This window comes from Sapajus apella, unplaced genomic scaffold (assembly GCF_009761245.1).
Source record: "Sapajus apella isolate SASKATOON/1434 unplaced genomic scaffold, GSC_monkey_1.0 scaffold115, whole genome shotgun sequence".
NCBI classification, from domain to species: Eukaryota; Metazoa; Chordata; class Mammalia; order Primates; family Cebidae; genus Sapajus; species Sapajus apella.
Genome location: NW_022437055.1, coordinates 839,435 through 862,615, shown reverse-complemented (window position 1 = coordinate 862,615; position 23,181 = coordinate 839,435). Strand labels below are relative to the sequence as shown.

Sequence of the window (23,181 nt, the reverse complement as noted above, 5' to 3'; positions counted from 1 at the left end):
TGCCCTGAGCTGAGAACCACTGATTTGGATACCAACAATTTTATTAAAGCTATGGGAGAAGCTGATAACAGTTCCACATGTTTATAATATTCTCCCTCTCTTCTCCATACAGCATATATTTCCAGCCACCTTCTTTCTATGTCTCTGCTCAGGACCTGCCTCACATTGAAAATGGTGGTGTGGCCGTCCTCACTGGGAAGAAGGTGAGCTAGTAGATTGCTTCCTTTGTTAGGCTCTACACACGTGCCCACCAGCCAGTATCGTGATATATGTTTCCATTACGATTTATGTCTGTCCTGCCATTGTAGTTCATCAAAGAAAGATCAAGCTGCTTTAGGTTGAATAATGCTGAGTGTGTCTTTCTGGGGAAAGCGCTAATATCAAAGCCTAGGGTAGCATGCCAACTCAACTTGACCCTAAAAAGCTGTTGCCTCTTCTATTTGCTTTTCTACTCTTCTTCATTCCTCCTGTTTTCCCACACTAACTTCTCTCTGAGATTATCGATGAGAAAAGATTGACAAATGTGTATTATTCATGATAGTAAAATAATTTGGGCATAACTCAGCATGGAATATATTGTTAGACTTTAAAAGGTGAGTGTCTGAGTAATAAGGTCAGTTATTAGAGGGTATTTGTGGAATCCCAGGATGGTTTGTTATATTTTATGGTTGGTAATGGGAGGTACTAGAATGTGTGTGTAAACTAATGGCAGTGTTCCAGTAGGGAGGTGTTCTCTGAAGGAGCAAAGCCCAGAGTAGATGAGATACACAGCACAAGGGGAGGGATTGTCCTTTGTTAGGAACATACCCACCCTTCTCCTGTAAAGGGGACATTAGAGAAGATGGATATAGGTTTATTGATAAGCTGGAACTGAGACATTAAGTATCCCCTATGTGTAAATAACCCTCAGGCCCTACCCTCTAGAGGTTAGCTGTATTAGGCAGAAACATAAATAGGTAATCATAACGCATGCGCGTGTAGGAAGAGAGATCTGTGCAGTATGTTGTGGGAAATACTGGGAAGCATGCCCAGTAGAGTGATGACTTCAGGAAAGGCTTTCTGGAGGAGAAGGTCTTACAAAATGGGCAGTCTTATGGAATGAAGAGACATTCACCAGACTGGAGAAGAGGGAAGAGCATTCAAGTAAAAAAGAACAGTGTAAGCAAAAGCACAAGGGTACAAAAAGCGTGTTTGGTGGCAGGAAATAGAAGTAGCTTGGTACTGATAGAGCAGCTAGGTACAAGTTAGTGATAAGAGATGAACCTGACCAACATACATAAACCCTGTCTCTACCAAAAATACAAAATTAACTGGGTATGGTGGCACATGCCTGTAACCCTGGCTACTAGGGAGGCTGAGGCAGGAGAATCTCTTGAACCCGGGAGGCAGAGGTTGCGGTGAGCCGAGATCACGCCCATTGCACTCCAGTCTGGGCAATAAGAGCAAAACTTCGTCTCAGAAACAAAAAAAGCATGAGCTTTTTCTGCACTGGGGAGCTGTTGCGTTTTAGGCAATTGAATTTTAAATAATTGCTATTGGAGTGAGGAGGATGGATTTCAGGGAGACAAGGCTAGAGAGAGACGATTTCAGAGATTATTGCAATCATCTAGGCAAGAGGTGGTGAGAGCCCAAATTAGAATAGTAGTGGTGTGGTGATGGTGATGAAAAAAGTAAGAGCTAAACGTTGTATAGTACCTATTCTAATCTTTTAAGGCCAGTTCTTAAATGCTTTATGTACACCATTTCATTTTATCCTCCCTATGAGGTGGATATTATTTCTCTCTTACAGAGAAATAAGTTGAAATTTTAAAAAAATAAGTAAATTTTAAATAATTTGCAGTATATTCTTTTTTTTTTTTTTTTTTGAGATGGAGTCTTGCTCTGTCACTCAGGCTGGAGTATAGTGGCGCGATCTCGGCTCACTGCACCCTCTGCCTCCCAGGTTCAAGCAATTCTCTGCCTTAGCCTCTTGAGTAGCTGGGATTACTGATGTGTGCCACCACACCCAGCTAACTTTTGTATGTGTAGTAGAGATGAGGTTTCACCATGTTGGCCAGGCTACTCTTGAACTTCTGACCTTGAGATCTGCCTGCCTTGGCCTCCCAAAGTACTGGGATTACAGGTGTGAGCCACCACGCCTGGCCTTTTTTCTTTTCTTTTTTTTTTCTTTTTTTTTGAGACAGATTCTCACTTTGTTGCCCAGGCTGGAGTACAGTGGCATGATCTCAGCTCACTGCAGCCTCCGCCTCCTGGGTTCAAGTGATTCTCCTGCCTCAGCCTCCCAAGTAGCTGGGATTATAGGCATGTGCTACCATGCTAATTTTTTTTTTTTTTTTTTTGTATTTTTAGTAGAGATGGGGTTTCATCAGGTTGGTCTCGAACTCCTGATCTCAGATGATCAACCTGCCTCGGCCTCCCAAAGTGCTGAGATTGCAGGTGTGAAGCCATTGTGTCTGGCCAGTATTACTTCTTGATAGAAAGGTGATGAGGAGTAGGGAACACACTTGAGGCATGCTTAGGAGGCATGCTTAATGAGGCTCAGTGGTTGATTAAAGGTAGAAGATGAAGGAGATGGAGGAGGCAAAGTGACTTTCTAATTTCTAGCCTGCATGGCTGAGTGGATGGCAGTGTATCCCCAGCTGAGAAAAACATTACGAGAGGAAGAGCTAGTTTAGTGGGGGAGATAAAATTCAGCTTTGGACCATTAAGTATGAAGTGGAATATCTGTGTGAAGGTGTCTTCTGGGCAGTTGGACATATGACTGCTATGCTCAGGGTACCTGGGCTTAGATAGAGATTTGAGAATCATTTGCATATGTGTAGTAGTTGAAACCATGAGAGTAGGTGAAGCCTCCCGGGGAGAACTGATCTAGTGAGAAGAGGAGTAAGGCAAGGATAGCGCCCCAGGGAACCTTACTTTTTAGGAGACAGGCTTAAGAAGAACCCACAAAGGAGACTAGGAAAGAACTTAAAGAGCAGTATGAAGAAACCTGAGAACAGGAGCCAAGGTTGTAGGGAGTTTCAAGAAGGAGGATGTGATCCATAGTACTGTGGCAGAGGAATCTGGGAAGAAAAGAACTGTAAATGCACTATGAGATTTGGTGGTTCAGATACCATTAGGGGCCAGGTGCAGTGGCTCACGCCTGTAATCCCAGCACTTTAGGAGGCTGAGGCAGGTAGCTAGTTTGAGACCAGCCTGACCCCATCTCTACTAAAAATACAAAAATTGGCCAGGCGTAGTGGTGCACCCTGTAATTCCTGCTACTCAAGAGGCTGAAGCAGGAGAATCGTTTGAACCCAGGAGGTGGAAGTTGCAGTGAGCCAGGATCACATCACTGCACTCCAGCCTGGGTGACAGAGCAAGACTCCATCTCAAAAAAATAAAATAAAACAGATACCATTGGGAAGTTAGAAAAGAGGGTAAAGTACTCCTTCAAAAGATTTAAATGAGAAAAAAGAGATGGCAATGGGACAAAAGCTTGAAGGGGACATAGCATCAAAGGTGGGACCCATTGGATGGGACAAACCCGTTAATAGGCTGGGTGGGGGGTGGTTGGGAACCCTCATGCCTCGTAGGAAGCTGTGGAAGATCATGTCTAATGGTTTCACCTATTTTCGCAATAGAATAGAACATAAGATGGCTATTTGAGGGCCAACGGTGTGGGGATTGAGTAGCGGGATTGAATTGAAGAGGGAGCTTACCAAGGACAAATCAAAGGAGGCTAAAGAAGCTGCTTATCCATCAGATCCCAGTTTATCTCATTGCCTCTAGAAAGCTTTACCCAGGCCGGGCGCGGTGGCTCAAGCCTGTAATCCCAGCACTTTGGGAGGCCGAGGCGGGTGGATCACGAGGTCAAGAGATCGAGACCATCCTGGTCAACATGGTGAAACCCCGTCTCTACTAAAAATACAAAACATCAGCTGGGCATGGTGGCGTGTGCCTGTAATCCCAGCTACTCAGGAGGCTGAGGCAGGAGAATTGCCTGAACCCAGGAGGCGGAGGTTGCGGTGAGCCGAGATCGCGCCATTGCACTCCAGCCTGGGTAACATGAGTGAAACTCCGTCTCAAAAAAAAAAAAAGGAAAGCTTTACCCAACCCAACCTGACTAGATTGCACATGTCATATGTTCCCAGCACTACCTGCACTGTTCTTACCATTCATATCACATTTATGAATTGTGATTATTGTTAGTGCATATTAAGTTGTCCTGGCCACTGAACTCTTGAAAGCAGCAAGGATCATTGTCTCACTGTCATGTCCCCAGCACTTAGCACCGTACTTGATACATAATAGATGCTTGAGTGAATGGTCTCATAGCTCGTAAGGAGTGGAGCAAAGACTGGAATGCTATTCTCTCTGACTCCAAAGCTCAAGCTCTTAACCATAAGAAAAAATTAAAGGTGCTGAAAAAGAACAGTTTGGATATTCTAGCATCCACCCAAATTAGTTAGAATGGAGCAACCAGTCAAATAAACAGAAAATTGAAAGCAATTATTATAGGAGACAGATGGAGCGAAAGCTGAAAGGATGGAAAATTGTGACTGAGTAAGATAATTGAGGTACAAGTAGAGGTTTAGGAGACAAGATGAGGAAAAGTATGAGCCAGGTTCCAAGGTCTTCAGTGAATCAGGAGGAGCAGCCAGGAGGTGGCTCAAAACAGTGATTCGTAGGAATATAGGACTCCTCCGATATCCCTCAGAGGAGAATGAAAGTACAAGGATCTGGAAGCAGCAGACCATTAACTTCAGGAAGCTTGCAGAATGGCAGTACCTCCTCCTGGCCTTGTGATGTGGAGTGTGGGGGAATGAACAGTCTCTACGTGTTAGCTCTCCCTGAGAGAGAGCCAAGTTTCAGTGAAGGCTACAAGTTGGAGAACGCATTCTGTAAAAATATTGTAGACGTAGGAGATTTATTAACAAAGTAATAATAAGTAATTCCGAACAGCCAAATAAGAAAGGCTGTCCCAATTCTCCTTTTCCACAGATGGGGCAGGGACTTTGGGACTGTCATGACTTGCTCTAATGTTGCCTGCTTTCTAATTGCCTGTTTCCAACATATGACTGCTTGAAGAAACTGGGTGCCAGAAACTGTGGTTCTCATGATTACTTGGAAATGGTTTCTCAGGGATTGCTTTAGATCAAGAACTAATTCTTAGTAGGCTGGCAACTTCTTTTTTTTTTTTTTTGAGATGGAATCTCAGTCTGTTGCCCAGGCTGGAGTGTAGTGGTGCGATCTTGGCTCACTGCAACCTCTGCCTCCCGGGTTCAAGTGATTCTTCTGCCTCAGCCTCCCCAGTAGCCGGGACCACAGGCATGCGCCACCATGCCTGGCTAATTTTTGTGTTTTTAGTAGAGACGGGGTTTTGCCATGTTGGCCAGGTTTGTCTTGAACTCATGGCCTCAGGTGATCCACCCACCTCAGCCTCCCAAAATGCTGGGATTACAAGCATGAGCCACCATGCCCGGCCTGAGCTGGCAACTTGGCAACTTCTTATTGGTCTGGAGTTTTGGGGTGATAATGGAAATGTTCCGAAATCCGATAGTGGTGATGGTGGCACAACCTTGTGAATATACTAAAATCCACAGAATTGCATGCTTTAAAATGGTGAATTTTATGTGAATTACATCTCAATAAATTTTTTTCAAAGCTAATTTATCTCTACCTCTTTTGTGTATGTGTGTGATGACTATACCAGGTAGTACAGCTGGATGTGAGAGGCAACATGGTGAAACTTAATGATGGCTCTCAAATAACCTATGAAAAGTGCTTGATTGCAACAGGTGAGCATTTCTGGAGATGGCTTTCTTTCGTGATACAAGTCATTCAAATTTTAGAGTCCAGCCTTCTGGACTCTAAATATAGAAGGCACTATTACTTAGGAAAACGGAAACTCAGACTCTCTGAATTGGGTGTCTTCTCTTGGTTCAAAAGCTGGATGTGTCCAGGCATCCTGGATCACCAGCCCTTCTGGATGATCCTTGCTGTTTTCCTGGTAGAGGAATAAAGAAGTTGCCCTTTTTTCTCTCCATGCTTAGCCCTCACCCTTTGCCCTGAAAGCGATGTCGTTTTGTGGCTTCATTGCCAGTTGCAATCAGAAACCAAGACAAGAGACAGAAGCAATTCATCAAACCCATGTAGCTATGCTAGCTGGCGAATCCTCATGAGAAACTAGAATAGAACACGGAAGCCAAAAGTAAGGCCTTTTGGCCACCTAGGGGGAGGGTATACCCCTTAAAGACAGACTCTCAAATCTGCTTCTCAAAGGAAACTGACAAAAAGCCTGCTGTGAGGTGAGTTGAAGGCAAACAAAGCCTTCTTATCTTATCCTGTTGTTGCCACCGAGGTGCTAAGTGAAGAGGGCTCCACCTTTGTGTGGTGGAGGGGGTATTGTTTGGGCTAGCTCCTGCTTGTTGTGCTAAAGGGTTTCCTTCTCTTTTTTCCAGGAGGTACTCCAAGAAGTCTGTCTGCCATTGATAGGGCTGGAGCAGAGGTGAAGAGTAGAACAACGCTTTTCAGAAAGGTAATTTGTCTGCTTTAGTGATTTCCTTGTGTTGTTTTTGAAGAGGTAGTATAATCTTGCAGTCCCCAAGTGCCCACCCGGGACTTGGGAGATCCAGGTTCTATTTATGGCTCTTCTTCAGACTTGTTATCTGGCCTTGAGCAAGTCATTTCCTCTCTCTGCACCTCAGATACCTCACTCAAGGGTTTTAAGCTCCTAGGGAAAAACTGGAATGTTTGTATTGCTTGCAATAGATCCTTCTGATTGCTCCTCCTTAGTTGTTTTTTCCTGGTGCATTTGATTCTTTGGAACCGCTTGTAGCCTCTTGGTATTTTTCATTGCAAGTGCTGTGTAGAGACTTCAGAAAGAAAAGTTAAGAGTACCTAAATAAAAAGCAAGGGGGTGTTCTGCTTCTTAATACTGTGCTTATAAAAACTGCTGTCATTTTTCAGGGATAAGATTTGTACTGTCTTTTTTTTTTTTTTTTGAGACTGAGTCTCGCTCTATCGCCCAGGCTAGAATGCGGTGGCACAATCTTGGCTCACTGCAACCTCCGCCTCCCGGGTTCAAGCAATTCTCCTGCCTCAGCCTCCCAAGTAGCTGGGATTACAGGCACGTGCCACCACGCCTGGCCTTTTTTTTTGAATTTTTTTTTTTTGTATTTTTAGTAGAAACGGGGTTTCACCCTGTTGGCCAGGCTGTATACTGTCTTTTAAATTCTTCGTAGAACAAAGTTTGTCAGCCTCTGCGGTACTGGCATTTTGGGCTGGATAATGGTAGTGGGAGCTGTCTTATGCATTGTAGTATGTTAGCAGCATTCTGGCCTCTATGCACTAAATGCCAGGAGCACCTACTTGCCCTGACAACAGAAAATGTCTTCAGATATTGCCAGTTGTCCTCCTGGGGAAGATGGGGCAAAACTGCCACCAGTTGAGAACCACTGTTTATAGAAGGAATGTTAACATGAAGAAAGAAATTTATATTAATAACATAGAAGTTATAATTGAGGTACCTTATACAAGGAGAAGATTTACTGTTGCCAAAGAATTAGAAGAAACTACTTCCTAGTATTATTATCCTATGCCTCTTTTGGAAATTAATGGACTGAACTGATGTGATCCTGCAGATTGGAGACTTTAGAAGCTTGGAGAAGATTTCACGGGAAGTAAAGTCAATTACGATTATCGGTGGCGGCTTCCTCGGTAGCGAACTGGCCTGTGCTCTTGGCAGAAAGGGTGAGTATTGAGGGCTGACTTTGACTTTCTTTCTCTAGTCTTTTATAGTTTCTGTGTGGTCTTACAAATTCTAGAGATGTGTTTGGCAGGATCAGTAGAAAGACTTTAAGGTTTAGATAGTGAAAAGCTAAGCACTGAGATTAGTTCTAGTGAGGGATCCCTGGTGCTCAAAAAGCTGTCACCTGAGCAACTTAACAGTGATTCTTTCCTTTCCTTTTCCCTTTCCCTTTGCCTTTCCCTTTCCCTTTCCCTTTCCTTTCGCCTCTATGCCAGGACTCCTTAGAAATAAAATATTAAGGAAAGTGAGTTATGAAGATGATAAGGGCAATGCAGACTATAAAATGATAGGTGTCTTTGAACTGCTGCTTCCTGTAAAAAGCCAAAAACTTGTGGCCGGGCGTGGTGGCTCACACCTGTAATCCTAGCACTTTGGGAGGCTGAAGCAGGCGGATCACCTGGGGTCGAGAGTTTGAGACCAACCTGACTAACACGGAAAAACCCTGTCTCTACTAAAAATACAAAATTAGCTGGGCATGGTGGCACATGCCTGTGATCCCAGCTACTCGGGAGACTGAGGCAGGAGAATCGCTTGAACTCGGGAGGCGGAGGTTACGGTAAGCCAAGATTGTGCCATTGCACTCCAACCTGGGCAACGAGCAAAACTCAGTCTCAAAAAAAAAAGCAAAAAACTTCCTTCAGGCACATGATGGTTCCCAGCTTGACAGATCTGTGAGCTCCAGTTTGAGTGTTTCATGGCAACTAGTTTTCTTAGTGTTATTTTTCAGCTGTATGAAATCAGGGCATCTTCTCAGGAGGATGCTTCCTATTCAGAGGTTGCAAAGCACTTGTGTGAGCCTTAGGTGACTGCATGGGTGGAAATGCACAGAGTTTACCATCTGAAGCTTAATCTGGGGACAGCAGTTCTGGCACCTGTTGTATTTGCCTTACAAATGAACTTGAGCACCAAGGCCCTTGTGCCCAGTGTCCTATAAGTAGGCACTCTGGCCTGGATTGCAGCTTTGCCCTGTCTGTAGTAAAGGCTGCCTGATGCTCCTTTACTTCTCTTACTCTCTTCCTAGGATTGACTTTTGCTTCTTGCTGTAACTACTCTGTTTCTTCTTCCCAGCTCAAGCCTTGGGCACAGAAGTGATTCAGCTCTTCCCCGAGAAAGGAAATATGGGAAAGATCCTTCCCGAATACCTCAGCAACTGGACTATGGAAAAAGTCAGACGAGGTAGAGAGATTGTTTCTATATGCTGCTACTCTATTTCCTTTGAGTGTGACCTAAGGCAAACTTCACTTCTATGGGAACCCCCTTGACATAAGCCCTATCACCTGGCCTGTAAAATGTTTCCACCATTCTCCAGTCAGCCAAGTTCATCTAGGTGTTCTGAATCAGATGCCCCAAATTCCTGGAAGTACTGAAAATGAACCATGGGCTCAGGTTCTTGTGGCTCTCCAGAGTTGCCTGTGTACTGATGATTATTAGTTTTACTGTGGAGGAGACTATGGGTCAGTTTCCCTGCTTCCCATGAAAGTGATAGCCTCATAGGCTCAATCTCAGGTCTTGTTTGCCTTTACAGAGGGGGTTAAGGTGATGCCCAATGCTATTGTGCAGTCGGTTGGAGTCAGCCGTGGCAAGTTACTTATCAAGCTGAAAGACGGCAGGAAGGTAAGGAAAGAAAAGACAGGCTGCCAGGAGAGCTTCCAGTTCTCCCCTCCCCTTGCCCCATTCATATGCCTTCATTTGACACCCGTAGATTAGTTTTCCTGGCAGTTGCCATTAACCTGATATAATTTTCCAAATTAACTATTCCTCCATTAAAACAGAATGATGAGAACCAGAGTAGGCACCTGTAAACCGCTTTCCCTTAGCCTCTCTCTACCTGTCTCAGAGAGTTTTGAGTCCTTGCTAGGGTGGCAGATTTCTGTTTGAATGATATGGGGGGGTGTGCATGGGATGGAGTGGTGGAGGCTTATGAAATAGAACTTAAAATCCATTTACCAGAGGTAAGTTAACCTATGATTTTTTAAAGTCCCAATTCTTAATGGCATGATGGGTCATTGTTATGCCTGTAGACATAAGTGGAAACTGTGCTAATTGACTGAAGTATTTCTTTTTTGCCTCAGGTAGAAACTGACCACATAGTGGCAGCTGTGGGCCTGGAGCCCAATGTTGAGTTGGCCAAGACTGGTGGCCTGGAAATAGATTCAGATTTTGGTGGCTTCCGGGTAAATGCAGAGCTACAAGCACGCTCTAACATCTGGGTGGTAAGTGTGCTACAGCATGACCAAGCACAGTTCATTCTCCCTAGCCTGTGAACAAGTCTGCCCGGTAGTATACTAAAGCTCATCAACAGCCTTACCAAATAGGGTCAGAGTGTTTAGAGGCTGAGGGTACACAATAGAAGTGTGTGAATTGCTTGATTCAGAAGACCAGGTATGGCCTCATCTGCAAGCTAGTGGCAGATGAAATGAACAGTGTGCATGCCTGCAGGAGTAGAGCTCTTCGGATTCTACTTACTGGCAGCAGCCACTGGCATAATCCCTGGTGGGTATGCACATAGCCTTCACACAGATCTGCTATTCCCTTTGCTCACACGTGAATCTGGGGGATGGAAGATGAAGCAATTTTATAACATGTTTCCTAGAAAGGAAAATTACTCTTTTTGTTTTCCTTGAGTACTATTTTTAGCTGCTTCTTACAATTTATTATGACACAAACAAGACTATAGTATGTAGGAACCATGAAGTAATTTCCCCATTGCTAGCTACAAGTGTATTGTGTTTGTTTACAGACTCTGCAGCTAAGGACATAGCACCTTGGAGGAATCTTTTTCCCCCTCCAAACTTTCCTTTTCAAAAAAAAAAAGATGAAATGTACCGAATTTTTTAACCTGTTATGAAAGTAACAGGTGGGCCAGGAGCAGTGGCTCATGCCGGTAATCCCAGCACTTTGGGAAACTGAGGCAGGTGGATCACTTGAGATCAGGAGTTCAAGACCAGTCTGGTCAACGTGGTGAAACCCCATCTGCACTAAAAATACAAAAATGAGCCAGGTGTGGTGGCATATACCTGTAATCCCCGCTACTTGGGATGCTGAGTGAGGCAGGAGAATCGCTTGAACTCAGGAGGCAGAGGCTGTAGTGAGCAGAGATCACACCACTGCCCTCCAGCCTGGGCAACAGAGCAAGACTCAGTCTCAAAAAAAGAAAAAAAGTAATATGTGGTCAATGTAGAAGACAGACAAGAAGGAGAGAGGAGAGGAAAGTCACCTGCGGCAACCATTGATATTTTGGTGTATTTCCTTCCCTTTGTTTCCTTGCACGGAGGTTTTCTTGTTGGTTTGTTTTACTTGTGGCAAGCATACTGCATATAATATTCCATTCTTTTTCCACTTAACACCATAAATGTAAGCATTTTCTATGTTTTCTCAGACTCTGTAAACAGTTTAATGACTATATATTCCATTAAGCGAATTTCATATTTTACCATTGCTCACTCGTTGGATTTTTAGGTTGTTTTGGGGGACTCTAAATAGCCACAAAGATGAACAAAGGATTAGAGAGCTCAAATACCACATCCTTCATGAAGCTGGCGCAGTTCACCCCCAGTTGGAGGTTCTCGCCCTCTGCTTGAAATACTTGACTCCTTTAATCTGTGCCTCTCATATGGCACATTACTGTTTACATTGCTCTGTAGTTACGAGCAAGGCTGTATCTTTCTGCACTAGGTTGTATGTTCCTCATAGTCAAGATCTATGTCAGTTTTGTCTCAGCAACACAGACAACATAATACTTTTTTTTTTTTTTTTGAGACGGAGTTTCACTCTTGTTGCCCAGGCCAAAGTGCAATGGTACGATCTTGGCTCCGCAACCTCCACTTTCCAGGTTCAAGCTATTTTTCTGCCTCAGCCTCCCGAGTAGCTGGGATTACAGGCATGTGCCAGTGTGCCACCACACCTGGCTAATTTTGTATTTTTAGTAGAGACAGGGTTTCTCCATGTTGGTCAGGCTGGTCTTGAACTCCCAACCTCAGGTGATCCACCCGCCTTTGATCACAGGTATGAGCCACCCCTGGGATTACAGGCATGAGCCACTGTACCCAGCCTAACATAATACTTTTGTATATAATAAGTAATCCATAAATATCTGTCCAATGTGAATGAATACTGAATGACAAAAGAAATCTAATCTTAGAAAAGATTTCTAGGTAAGAGGCAGTCACATCCCAAAACTGGTTTCTACATATAGAATATTCTGCAAATCATAGTTATTAAATGTCCTGTCTGTTAAGGAAAGAACAAGAAGTAGACATAAGTAAACTGAACTATAGAAGATTTAGGCTAGCTTTATGGAAGCAGAATAGATATTTAAAAATGAAATCTCAGGCCAGGCATGGTGCGTCACGGCTGTAATCCCAGCACTTTGGAAGGCTGAGACAGGCACATTGCTAGAACCCGGGAGTTCAAAACCAGCCTGGGCAACATGGCAACAACCCATCTCTACAAAAAAAAAAAAAAAAAAAATTAGCTGGGCGTGGTGGTACAATCCTGTAGTCTCTGCTACTTGGGAGGCTGAGGCTGGAGGATCATCTGAGCCTGGAGGTCCAGGTTGTGGTGAGCCATGATCACACCACTGTACTCCAGCCCAGGCAAAAGAGTGAGACCCTGTCTCAGAAAATTTTAAAAAGTTATTTTAAATGGGTTCTCAGCTGTTATTGTTAGTTTAGGTACAACTCTGGCCTGTAGATGGAAAACATGAATTAGTTACCATTACAAGTGTTCTTTGAGCAACAAAAGTTTCTATTTTGTCTTTAACTTGCTTTTTTAAAATCATGTGTTCATGTTACGTATTTGTTTCCACAGGCAGGAGATGCTGCATGCTTCTATGATATAAAGTTGGGAAGGAGGCGGGTAGAGCACCATGATCACGCTGTTGTGAGTGGAAGATTGGCTGGAGAAAATATGACTGGAGCTGCCAAGCCATACTGGCATCAGTCAATGTTCTGGTAATAGTGGTGTGCCTTGGGGACTCAGCTGATTAGAATCCAGTATCTCTAGGACCATACACAGAGTTAGGGTTTGGTTTCATTACAAGCCAGTTAGCTCATACAGAAGGGAAAAAAAAGTCTATCTTATGTCTACACATTCTACCCTCAGGTAGCCATCTGGCAAAACTGTCCTGTTTGGTTTTTCACCAAACTGATGCTTTTGGAGAAAAAAAAATGATTTTAAGTTTCCTGTCTAGCATATGTTAGACAAGGTAAATGAATGGAGATGGCACCAGCACTTCTGGTAGAATAGCTCAGAGTTCAAGCTGTAATAGGTGGTACAGAAGTATACTCTTAGGTGTAGACAGCAATAGATTTTAATTTGTTCTTTGCTGGAAATCTTAATTAGCCCAACGTACTGACAAAAGGGCAGCCCACTCATGTAACCCTTAATGATGAGTTACTCAAAGTCAGGATATATAGGCAGTTCTTTGGATAAAGAACGGTTAGCAGTGGACATTCCTGAGTACCAAGACTGGCCCTATTTGACACACATTCATCTTGTTGATTTGAAAGATGATGTACATAAAAAACGTCAAGGTTTCAGAAGCCTCTAAGTGGTTTCTGTTGAGGATATTCTTAGCTGATGAAGTACCTTTTAGGACAGTCACCCACAGTCTTATGAGTGGGCTGCAAAAAAATAGCAGATGAATTTCAGGGTCAACATAGATAATGTAGCTAGGAAAAAATAATCCATAAATGGTCAGGCATGGTGGCTCACGCCTGTAATCCCAGCACTTTGCGGGGCTGAGGCGGGCGGATCACCTGAGGTTGGGATTCAAAACCAGCCTGACCAACATGGAGAAGCCCTGTCTCTACTAAAAATACAAAATTAGCCAGGCATGTTGTCACATGCCTATAATCCCAGCTACTCAGGAGGCTGAGGCAGGAGAATTGTTTGAATGTAGTTGGCAAAGGTTGCGGTGAGCCGAGATCGTGCCATTGGGCAGCCAGAGGGAAACTCCATCTCAAAAATAATAAATAAATAAAAATTATCCATAAATATATAATTATCAGGGCCTAGGAGTAGATTCCAAGGAGTCATGGTAGACTGTTCCCTGAAGACACCAGTCCGATGAACCACAGCAGCTAAGAAGATAAAATGTGGAGCACCAGAAACAAAAACAGCTCAAGTTTCCTAGATTCTTACCAAAAAGCATGGTAGTGATGTGTCTGTGCCTCAAATATCCTGTGAAGTCCCTGATATATTAAGAAGGGTGTAGGCCAGGCACCGTGGCTCACACCTGTAATCACAGCACTCTGGGAGGCTGGGGCAGGCATATCTCTTGAGCCCAGGAGTTGGAGACCAGCCTGGGCAACATGACTAAACCCTGTCTCTACAAAAAAATACAAAAATTAGCCAGAAGTGGTGGTGCGTGCCTGTAGTCCCAGCTACTCGGGAGGCTGAGGTGGGAGGAATGCTTTAGCCCATGATGAGGCTTCAGTGAGTTGTGATCGCACCACTGTACTCCAGCTTGGGTGACAGAGCAAGACCCTGTCTCAGAAAAAAAGAAGTGGAAAGGCGTGATGATGATAGGAAGTTTCCAAGAAGAGCAGTTAAAATAAAATGACCAAGTAGATGAAAATGCCTCTTTATAGAAAGCATTCGAGTCCTGAAAGATGAAGGCTGGTCTGGTGTGGTCACTCATGCCTCTAATTCCAGCACTTTCGGAGGCTCAGGCCAGGGAATTGCATGAGCCCAGAAGTTCGAGACTAACCTGGGCAACACAGTGAGACCTTGTCTGAATTTTTTAAATAATTTTTTTTTTAATTAAAGAAAAATGAAGGCTAAGGGGAAATACTGTAGGTGAATGAAACCATAAAACATCTCAAATTCTGAATTCCGTAAATGTGGAGCACTCTTTAAAGCTTCAGAAAGGTCATTTTAAGACAAAAGTAGCTAATAGCAGAAGTAGGGAGCTCATTCATCACTTTCCAAATGTGGCATGGGATAAAAGCATGAATAAGTTGAAGAAGGTTTCAATCACTGCATGGATATGTGATAATGTATAATGTCTTTTTAAGGAAAAATCAAAGCTGTTACAGTTAATCTTACTTTCTCATGGTCATCTTTAGGTGCTCTAGCAATAGCAAATGAGTTTGGCATCTCTTGTGATACCCATAAGAAGTTCTTTGGTTGGCATAAGAGTGCAATGTTGGCAGGGCACAGTGGCTCACGCCTGTAATCCCGGCACTTTAGGAGGCCAAGGTGGGAAAATTACTTGAGGTCAGTAGATTAAGACCAGTCTGGCCAACATGGAAAAACCCTTTCTCCACTAAAAATACAAAAATTACCCAGGTGTGGTAGTGGGCACCTGTAATCCCAGCTACTTGGGAGGCCGAGGCTGGAGAATCGCTTGAACCCAGGAGGCAGAGGTTGCAATGAGCTGAGATCATACCATTGCACTCCAGCCTGGGCAACAAGAGCAAAACTCCATCTCAAAAAAAAAAAAAAAAAGATTGCAGTATCATGGAGAATATGTGCTACCGTGTCATTCCTTACAGTCCCTTGACAGAACACCCTCTTTTCTCTTCTTAGGAGTGATTTGGGCCCCGATGTTGGCTATGAAGCTATTGGTCTTGTGGACAGTAGTTTGCCCACAGTTGGTGTTTTTGCAAAAGCAACTGCACAGGACAACCCCAAATCTGCCACAGAGCAGTCAGGTAAGGAAGCCCCAGCACTCCTCTTGGAGAGAATTGAGAAGCAGTGGTCCAGACTCTCCTGAACAAGGAGCTTCTGTATTGGCCAGAGGGGGTTGTCAGTGAAAGCCTCTCTTCATGTTGTGAAACCAAACCCCAAGTCCTCACTCTTTAGTGGTCTGAGATTTGGCACAATCAGATATCCTGGTCAAAGCATAGATTCAAATACTGCGGGTATCCACCCTAGACAGTGGACAGTGGCTTAGCTCAATGACACTGTTGTTTTGTCTCTGAGAAGACCTATCTAAGGAAGAAAACCTGAACTTTTTAGGTTGTATTTTTACTTTTCTTTCTTTAAGTTGTCATTTTTATTTTGCTTCAGGTAAATCTCAAGAACGCAGCCTGAGAGCCTTAGCTTAAGACTGACTATCCTCCATGGGTCCCAGGCAGGGAGGAACTAACTGGGCTGAGTAGTTCTTCAGCTGCCTTTCATTCCATTCGGCAGATCTTAGTGCCAGGTTTTCTTTAGATGGGAGGCACCGCTTTTGGAATGGACTTCTCTCCCACACATGTCTCTTTCATTAACTCCAAGACCTTATTTCTTGACCTTAGCTCAAGTTATTTAACCTCCGTGTCCTTTGCCAGAGGTATTTCAAGGGCGCGGTGCTCTTTAAGAAGGAGGAAGCAAGACATATTATGGATATGTAGGTCCTTTTCCTGTGTAATTCTTATGTATTCCATACTCCTTAATTCTGATCTCTCCTAGTAACCTAGTAAGTGGATTCAGGTCACTGGTCTGTCCACTGGACAGTATTATTTGGAGCCTGGTGGTTCTCAGAAGACGAGGTGCCCCCTTCCCTTGCCACCCTTCCCTTCCCCTCTTATCTTTCTCTAGGAAGAAATGCCTCCACTATGGTTTTTCCATATGGAAGTGCCTTCTGCTTTGGCTAAAGTATCTGTCTAATAGCACTGTCCAATAGAACTTTCTGCTGCGATGGAAATGTTTCATCTCTGCTCTGTCCAGTACATTAGCCACTAGCCACATGTGGCTTTTGAGCCCATGAAACATGGTGAGTACCGATGAAGAACTGAATTTTACATCTTACTCAGTTTGAAATGATGTTCATTTGCATGGCTATCTGTGACTAGTGGCTACTGTATTTGGACTATGCAGCTCTAGAATGTTCCTCAGAGGACAAGAACCAGCCTTCTGCAGTTTGAAGAAATCCAGATACCAGGAAATATCCATAGCATAAATTTAAAATGAGGTAATAAGGGAAGGAAGTTTTGGGTCAGACTGACCCAGTGCCCAGAAGCTGGCAAGGAAGACTTTTTTCCTTGGCTTTGTCAGTGGAGAGGGGCTGGAGAAGGCCAGGGTTTACTGAGGGGGCATAGAGAAATAAATCCTCTAGAAGTAGCTTGAAGCAGGCCTCAAAAGACTGTTGTCTTCTAGAATTTCCCAAGCTCGTAATAACTAAAGTTTTGATTGTGCTTCTGTGTTTGTTTGTTTTGGGGGCTGGCCACAGGAACTGGTATCCGATCAGAGAGTGAGACAGAGTCCGAGGCCTCAGAAATTACTATTCCTCCCAGCACTCCGGGAGTTCCACAGGCCCCCGTCCAGGGGGAGGACTATGGCAAAGGTGTCGTCTTTTACCTCAGGGACAAAGTGGTCGTGGGGATTGTGCTATGGAACATCTTCAACCGAATGCCAATAGCAAGGAAGGTAGGTGCCCGCCATAACTCTTAGAGGAAGGTGGGAAGTGCGGGTCAGAAAGACTCCTGTAACTTCATTGGGTGCCCTGAGATACATTGTACCCCCAGGTCAAATTGTGCCTAAGCAGAACAAAGGTATAGCCTTGGCTCAGGAACATTCTTTTTCACTTGGGACTTGGCTGGATGACCTGGGAGTTGGCAGGCTGCTTGTTTTGGGTTAGTAGAAAGCTGTTCCCACAACTCCCTCCCAGTGTGGTATGGTAGCCCCATTGTGTGGGCATGGCCTGAACGCACATGGAATGAGTTAGGGACCTATTGTTACTCTCTCTCCCTCAGATAATTAAGGACGGTGAGCAGCATGAAGATCTCAATGAAGTAGCCAAACTATTCAACATTCATGAAGACTGAAGTGCCACAGTGGAATTGGCAAACCCGCTGCCGAGGTCAGATGGGTAAAGGAGCATTTTTTTATTCAGCAGACTTTCTCTGTGTATGAGTGTGAATGTTCAAGTCCTTTGTGAATATTTTCAACTATGTAGGCAAATTCTTAATGTTCACATAGTGAAATAAATTCTGATTCTTCTAAATTAAATTCTGTTCTCTCATCAAGGGGGCAGGTGGGTAAAAGCGGAAAGCCATGCATATTAGAAAGCAAGCAAATCGCAGCACTGACCAAGCGCAGGATTTTTCTCAGCCGTGTATTCATGCCCTATTCCACACGTGAAACTCCTTTCCTTTCCTGAACTCCCCTCACCCCTCCAGACCTCTTTGCACACACCTGCTGTGGCCTCGGCCCACAACACTTGACTCCCCTCCTCTCTTCTCAGGAGGTTCACTATCTCTGAAGATGTTCGCAGCCCTCCAGGCCTCATCCTTGTATATGTGTCTCCCTGCTCGCCCATGACTTCCTAGAAGCAGAAGCCCTGACATTGAGGTCTTGCTCATGGTTTTATCTCCAGAGCTTAGCACAGGCTCTGGCTCATAGTAAGTGCTTCACAGATCACTGTCGAATGAGTAAGCAAATAAATGTATGGAAGAGACTCAGTTTTACCCAGAACAACTCCTGTCCCAGAACTGGATTGGGTCCTGCAGGGGACAGAAAGGACACTTACTGCAAATCTGAATTCAGAGACATGGTACTTCACAATGAAACCTGAAGATGGACTCCTGGAAGGACCATCATCTCTTGACTCTTCTGCCTGTTGTCTTCACACCAGACATCTGCCCTCTCTAAAGCACCTTTTCTCTAAAATACACTTGTGGGCATACCTCACTTTAGATTTTTTTCCTGGGAATACAATTCAAAGTTTCCCAACTCATTGTTTGGCATTTTAAATTGCTTAACTTTTAAAAATCAAATCTTACTTGATTTTATTTTATTGAGATGGAGTCTCGCTCTTGTTGTCCAGGCTGGAGTGCAATGGCTCAATCTCAGCTCACCACAACCTCCGCCTCCCAGGTTCAAGCAATTCTCCTGCCTCAGCCTCCTGAGTAGCTGTGATTACAGGCATACACCACCACGCCTGGTAAATTTTGTATTTTTAGTAGAGACAGGGTTTCTCCACGTTGGTCAGGCTGATCTCAAACTCCTGACCTCAGCTGATCTGCCCACCTTGGCCTCCCAAAGTGCTGGGATTATAGGCATGAGCGCCACTGTGCCTGGCCTAAAAAAATCAAATCTTATTTAAGAGGAATTTGTTACTACTTTCAAGAGTCTTGTTGTGAAATTCCGTGTATGTAAAGAGAAAATTATTACCAGTCTGGATTTTTTTTTAATATTCGGTTTGATTAAGGGCAGTTTCAGCTTCAGCCAAATCCTTTCTGAATACTGGGAGGGAGAACAGGCCAAATCTCCACTGTAAAAATTAGCAGTACAGGTATACCGTACAACACTATATGGATACAGGTTTAGTCAGATATGATCATGTCCAAATGACATATCCAAATCCATATGTAGAAAACTCATCGAAGGCTGAGGATGGTGGCTCATGTCCGTAATCCCAGCACTTTGGGAGGCCAAAGTGGGTGGATCACATGAGGTCAGAAGTTCGAGACTAGCCTGGCCAACATGGTGAAACCCTGTCCTCTCTACTAAAAATACAAAAATTACCCAGGTATAGTGGCATGTGCCTGTAGTCGTAGCTACTCAGGAGGCTGAGACAGGAGAATTGCCTGAACCTGGGAGGTGGAGGTTGTGGTGAGCTGAGATCACGCCATTGCACTCCAGCCTGGGTGACACAGTGAAACTCCATCCCAAAGAGAGAGAAAGGAAAAAAAAAGAAAACTCAGGTCAGGCGCGGTGGCTCATGCCTATAATCTCAGCACTTTGGGAGGCCGAGGCAGATCACAAGGTCCGGAGTTTGAGACCAGCCTGACCAACATGGTAAAACCCCATCTCTACTGAAAATACAAACATTAGCTGGGCGTGGTAATGTGCATCTGTAATTCCAGTTTACTCAGGAGGCTGAGGCAGGAGAATAGCTTGAACCCAGGTGGCAGAGGTTCCCATGAGCCGAGATGGTGCCACAGCACTCCAGCCTGGGTGACAGAGCAAGACTCCGTCTCAAAAAAAAATAAATAAATAAAACTCATCTAGTATCCTGTGATGTAGAAATTATTATACAGCAATAATTGCTGCTTACAGAGGTGGGGGTAAGACTCTAAGATCCTACTGTTCCACAGATCATTAAGAAAAGATCCAATTGTGATTTGTCTTGCTTTAGTGTTATGTACTGTTTTGTCAAATTTTTTGACAGTAGTTATCCCTGTATGGTATGTCATTGTAATTCAGTGGATTGAAATTAAATCATCTAATCAGTGTTCATTGGGTGCCTACTGTGAGCCAGGTAGATGTCAGAGTAGGAAGAAGGATAAAACATGGCCACTGCTTTTAAGGACCTCCTGGTGTCGGTGAGGACTGCAGACACGTGGATGCAGAACTCCAATACAATGAGCTGCGTCCATAAGTACTGTGGCCATGCCAAGAATGGAGAGATCAACCACAGCAGCCACCCTGAGTCAACCACTGCTGTTAGGCCACTTCCTAAAGTACCACTTGGTTCATGTCCCCTCCCTGTTTAAAAATGTACAGTGACGGCCAGTCATGGTGGCTCAAGCCTCTAATCCCAGCGCTTTGGGAGGCTGAGGCGGGTAGATCACAAGGTCAGGTGTTTTAGACCAGCCTGGCCAATATGGTGAAACCTCGTCTCTACTAAAAAAACAAAAATTAGCCGGGCGTGGTGGTGTGTGGTGGTGCGCGCCTGTAGTCCCAGCTACTCAGGAGGCTGAGGCAGGAGAATGGCTTGAACCCAGGAGGCGGAGGTTGCAGTGAGCCAAGATTACACCACAGCACTCCAGCCTGAGTGACAGAACAAGACTCCATCTCAAAACAAAAGAAACAAAAAATGTACAGTGACTTCCTGTCACCAACCACATCAGGTTCAAAGTCTCCTGTAGTACTAAGCCCACTCTGCCTGGCTGACCTTCCCCATGACGTTTAATGTGGACATGCACGCGCACACACCTGGTTTATTGCCATGTTCATGTTCTTCACATTTGGAACGCCATCCCTCTTCCCTTATCCAAATCCTGCTCATCTTTCAAGGCCCAAATCAAGTCCTGCCTTGGTGGCATGGTACCAGTTGGACTAGTGCCCATGCATGATTTCTCTTATCTCTGAACTCCAGTTGCACTTAGCACCTTTGAGTGTAATTGTTCTTTAAGTCATTCTAAAGGAATTGTCAGCTGTTCCAGAGCAGAGACCATGTTTTCTTAGGATGGGGACTCTATGCTGTACCCTGGCGAAGTGCTGAACAAGTCCTTGGTTGATTGGCTAGATGATGCTAGATAAAGGGCTGACTGTAAAAATGCACCTCTGTCTGGGCCAGGTGCTGTGGCTCATGCCTGTAAATCCCAGCACTTTGGGAGGCCAAAGCGGGTGGATCATGAGGCCAGGAGTTCGAGACCAGCCTGGCCAATATGGTGAAACCCTGTCTGTACTAAAAATACAAAAATTAGTTTGGTGTGGTGGTGGGTGCCTGTAATCCCAGCTATTCAGGAGGCTGAGGCAAGAGAATCGCTTGAAACTGGAAGGTGGAAATTGCAGTGAGCCGAGATCACGCCACTGCACTCCAGCCTAAGCAAAAGAGAAACTCTGTTTCCAAAAAAAAAAAAAAAAAAAGTACCTCTGTCTTGTAGCCTCTGGCCTCTGTAATTCAGGTTGTTTATGGAAGGGTGTTCATATCCTCACCACTTCACTCACTGTCACAACCTGCCATTTATCCCAGGATGCATTTAATCTGCCAAGCCCCAGAGAATCCTAGGGTCCAATTTTTTTTTTTTTTTTTTTTTTTTTTTTTTTTAAAGACGGGGTTTCACCATATTTGTCAAGCTGGTCTTGAACTCCTGACCTCAGGTGATCTGCCCGCCTCAGCCTCCCAAAGTGCTAGGATTACAGGCGTGAGCCACCTCGCCCGGCCCAATTTTTTTTTTTTTTCTTTTCTTTCTTTTTGTTTTGAGACGGACTCTCGCACTGTTGCCCAGGCTGGAGTACAGTGGCATGATCATGGCTCACTGCAACTTCCACCTCCCAGGTTCAAGCAATTCTCCTGCCTCGGCCTCTCGAGTAGCTGGGATTACAGGTGCCTGCCACCATGCCTGGCTAATTTTTGTATTTTTAGTAGAAACAGGGTTTCACCATGTTGGCCAGGCTGGTCTCAAACTCCTGACCTCAGGTAGTCCATCTGCGTCGGCCTCCCAAAGTGCTGGGATTGTAGGCGTGAGCCACCGGCCTCTAGGATCTGATTTCTGACTACACAGACAAGCAGTGCCAGTCGAGGCTTGGCCCTCAGTAGCTGGTCTGTGATCAGCTGGGCCATACCACAGCGTGGTGCAGGGTTAGTCCCACTCTGGGAAGAAGAGGCAGGCTTTGTCCAAAGAGCAGGCATCTGGAGCCCACCAATTTGACTTCAACCTCACTTTCCTTGGTCATTTCACAAACGGTATCAGATGGTCCTTGGCACCACTTAGTGACAATCCTAACTGCCTGGCTACCTGTAGGCCACAGCAGGGGGTGTCCTAATGTTTTTAAAGCTGGAGAGGTGGAACTGAGGAAGGAAGGAAGTTTGATTGGAAAGGGGTTAGATTAAGCTTCTTAGTGAAGGATGAGGTCAACATTTGCAACATTTGTAATTTTTTGTTGTTGTTCTAATCAACAGGGCCTGTTTTGGAGACCAGAGGCTTTAAACAGAAAGGGCTGGGGGAGGGACTCCACAGTGACCTACTGCAGGCTGCTTCCTTGAAGGAAAATCAGCAGCTTCTCAAGAGACCTATTTATACAAAGGAACTCTCCCCTCCCTTCCCCCACTGCCCCTTCCCTTTCCCGCTCCTCTCCAGTTTGGCTGCTGCCATATCCCTTCTGTACGTCCTTCCCTGACTCCACCTAAAGCCAGGCACCCTTGCTGCCCTAGAGATTGTTGGGACTCACTCCCAGTGCCTTGCTTTCTGGGCAGAGGGGAAGTCCGGCTGGGCCCAGAGGTAAAGTAAGACTGCCTCTGGTCTCTTTCTCAGCTTATCAGGGAATTCCTGGCGGGCACAGACACGTGTACACAAAACCACACACACATACACTCAGCCCAAGCCAGTGATGACGTTCCCCTGCCTGGCTGGTTCTACATATGGGTGTGACTTGGTCAGAGAGGACAGGGAGGGTCTAAATATTTAGATACTGGATTGCCAAGCCCTCAATGGAAACCAGAGATCCTCTCAAAATGAACATTTGCAGAAAGAAAAGCAGCCCCTGGCATCTCTGGGAGCTCGCCTGGTACTGTTGGCCAGGACTTGGTGTTGCTACCGACTGGCCTGGCACTCACGGCTAGTCTGGGTGTTCTGCTGAATATACACTCACAGGACATGAGCTTTATACAAGGCCACTCTGTGACCATGGTGGGTTAGGGCAAAAACAAGGCCACTCCATAATCATGTGAACACAGACCAAAACATGAACATTGCCTGAACCTCGAAAATGACCAAACAACCCCCCCA

At 44.8% G+C, this 23,181-nt stretch overlaps 1 protein-coding gene across 4 annotated transcripts in view; it reads left to right on the top strand.

The window, feature by feature from the left end:
- Window positions 1–18,184, top strand: part of AIFM1 (apoptosis inducing factor mitochondria associated 1) — a 37,872-nt gene extending 19,688 nt beyond the window's left edge. For 3 of the 4 annotated variants that reach the window (XM_032260184.1, XM_032260182.1, XM_032260185.1), the window contains 11 exons: window positions 113–203; window positions 5,696–5,780; window positions 6,444–6,520; window positions 7,626–7,734; window positions 8,861–8,968; window positions 9,318–9,406; window positions 9,865–10,005; window positions 12,602–12,744; window positions 15,326–15,450; window positions 16,953–17,149; window positions 17,476–17,731. In XM_032260184.1, coding sequence (XP_032116075.1) covers window positions 113–203; window positions 5,696–5,780; window positions 6,444–6,520; window positions 7,626–7,734; window positions 8,861–8,968; window positions 9,318–9,406; window positions 9,865–10,005; window positions 12,602–12,744; window positions 15,326–15,450; window positions 16,953–17,149; window positions 17,476–17,547 — 1,237 coding nt within the window. In that variant the 3' untranslated portion in view covers window positions 17,548–17,731. Of the gene's footprint in view, window positions 1–112; window positions 204–5,695; window positions 5,781–6,443; window positions 6,521–7,625; window positions 7,735–8,860; window positions 8,969–9,317; window positions 9,407–9,864; window positions 10,006–12,601; window positions 12,745–15,325; window positions 15,451–16,952; window positions 17,150–17,475; window positions 17,732–17,966 lie in introns of those variants that run through there. The other variant, XM_032260183.1, reaches the window with a different exon arrangement.
- The last annotated feature ends 4,997 nt before the right edge of the window (window positions 18,185–23,181 follow it).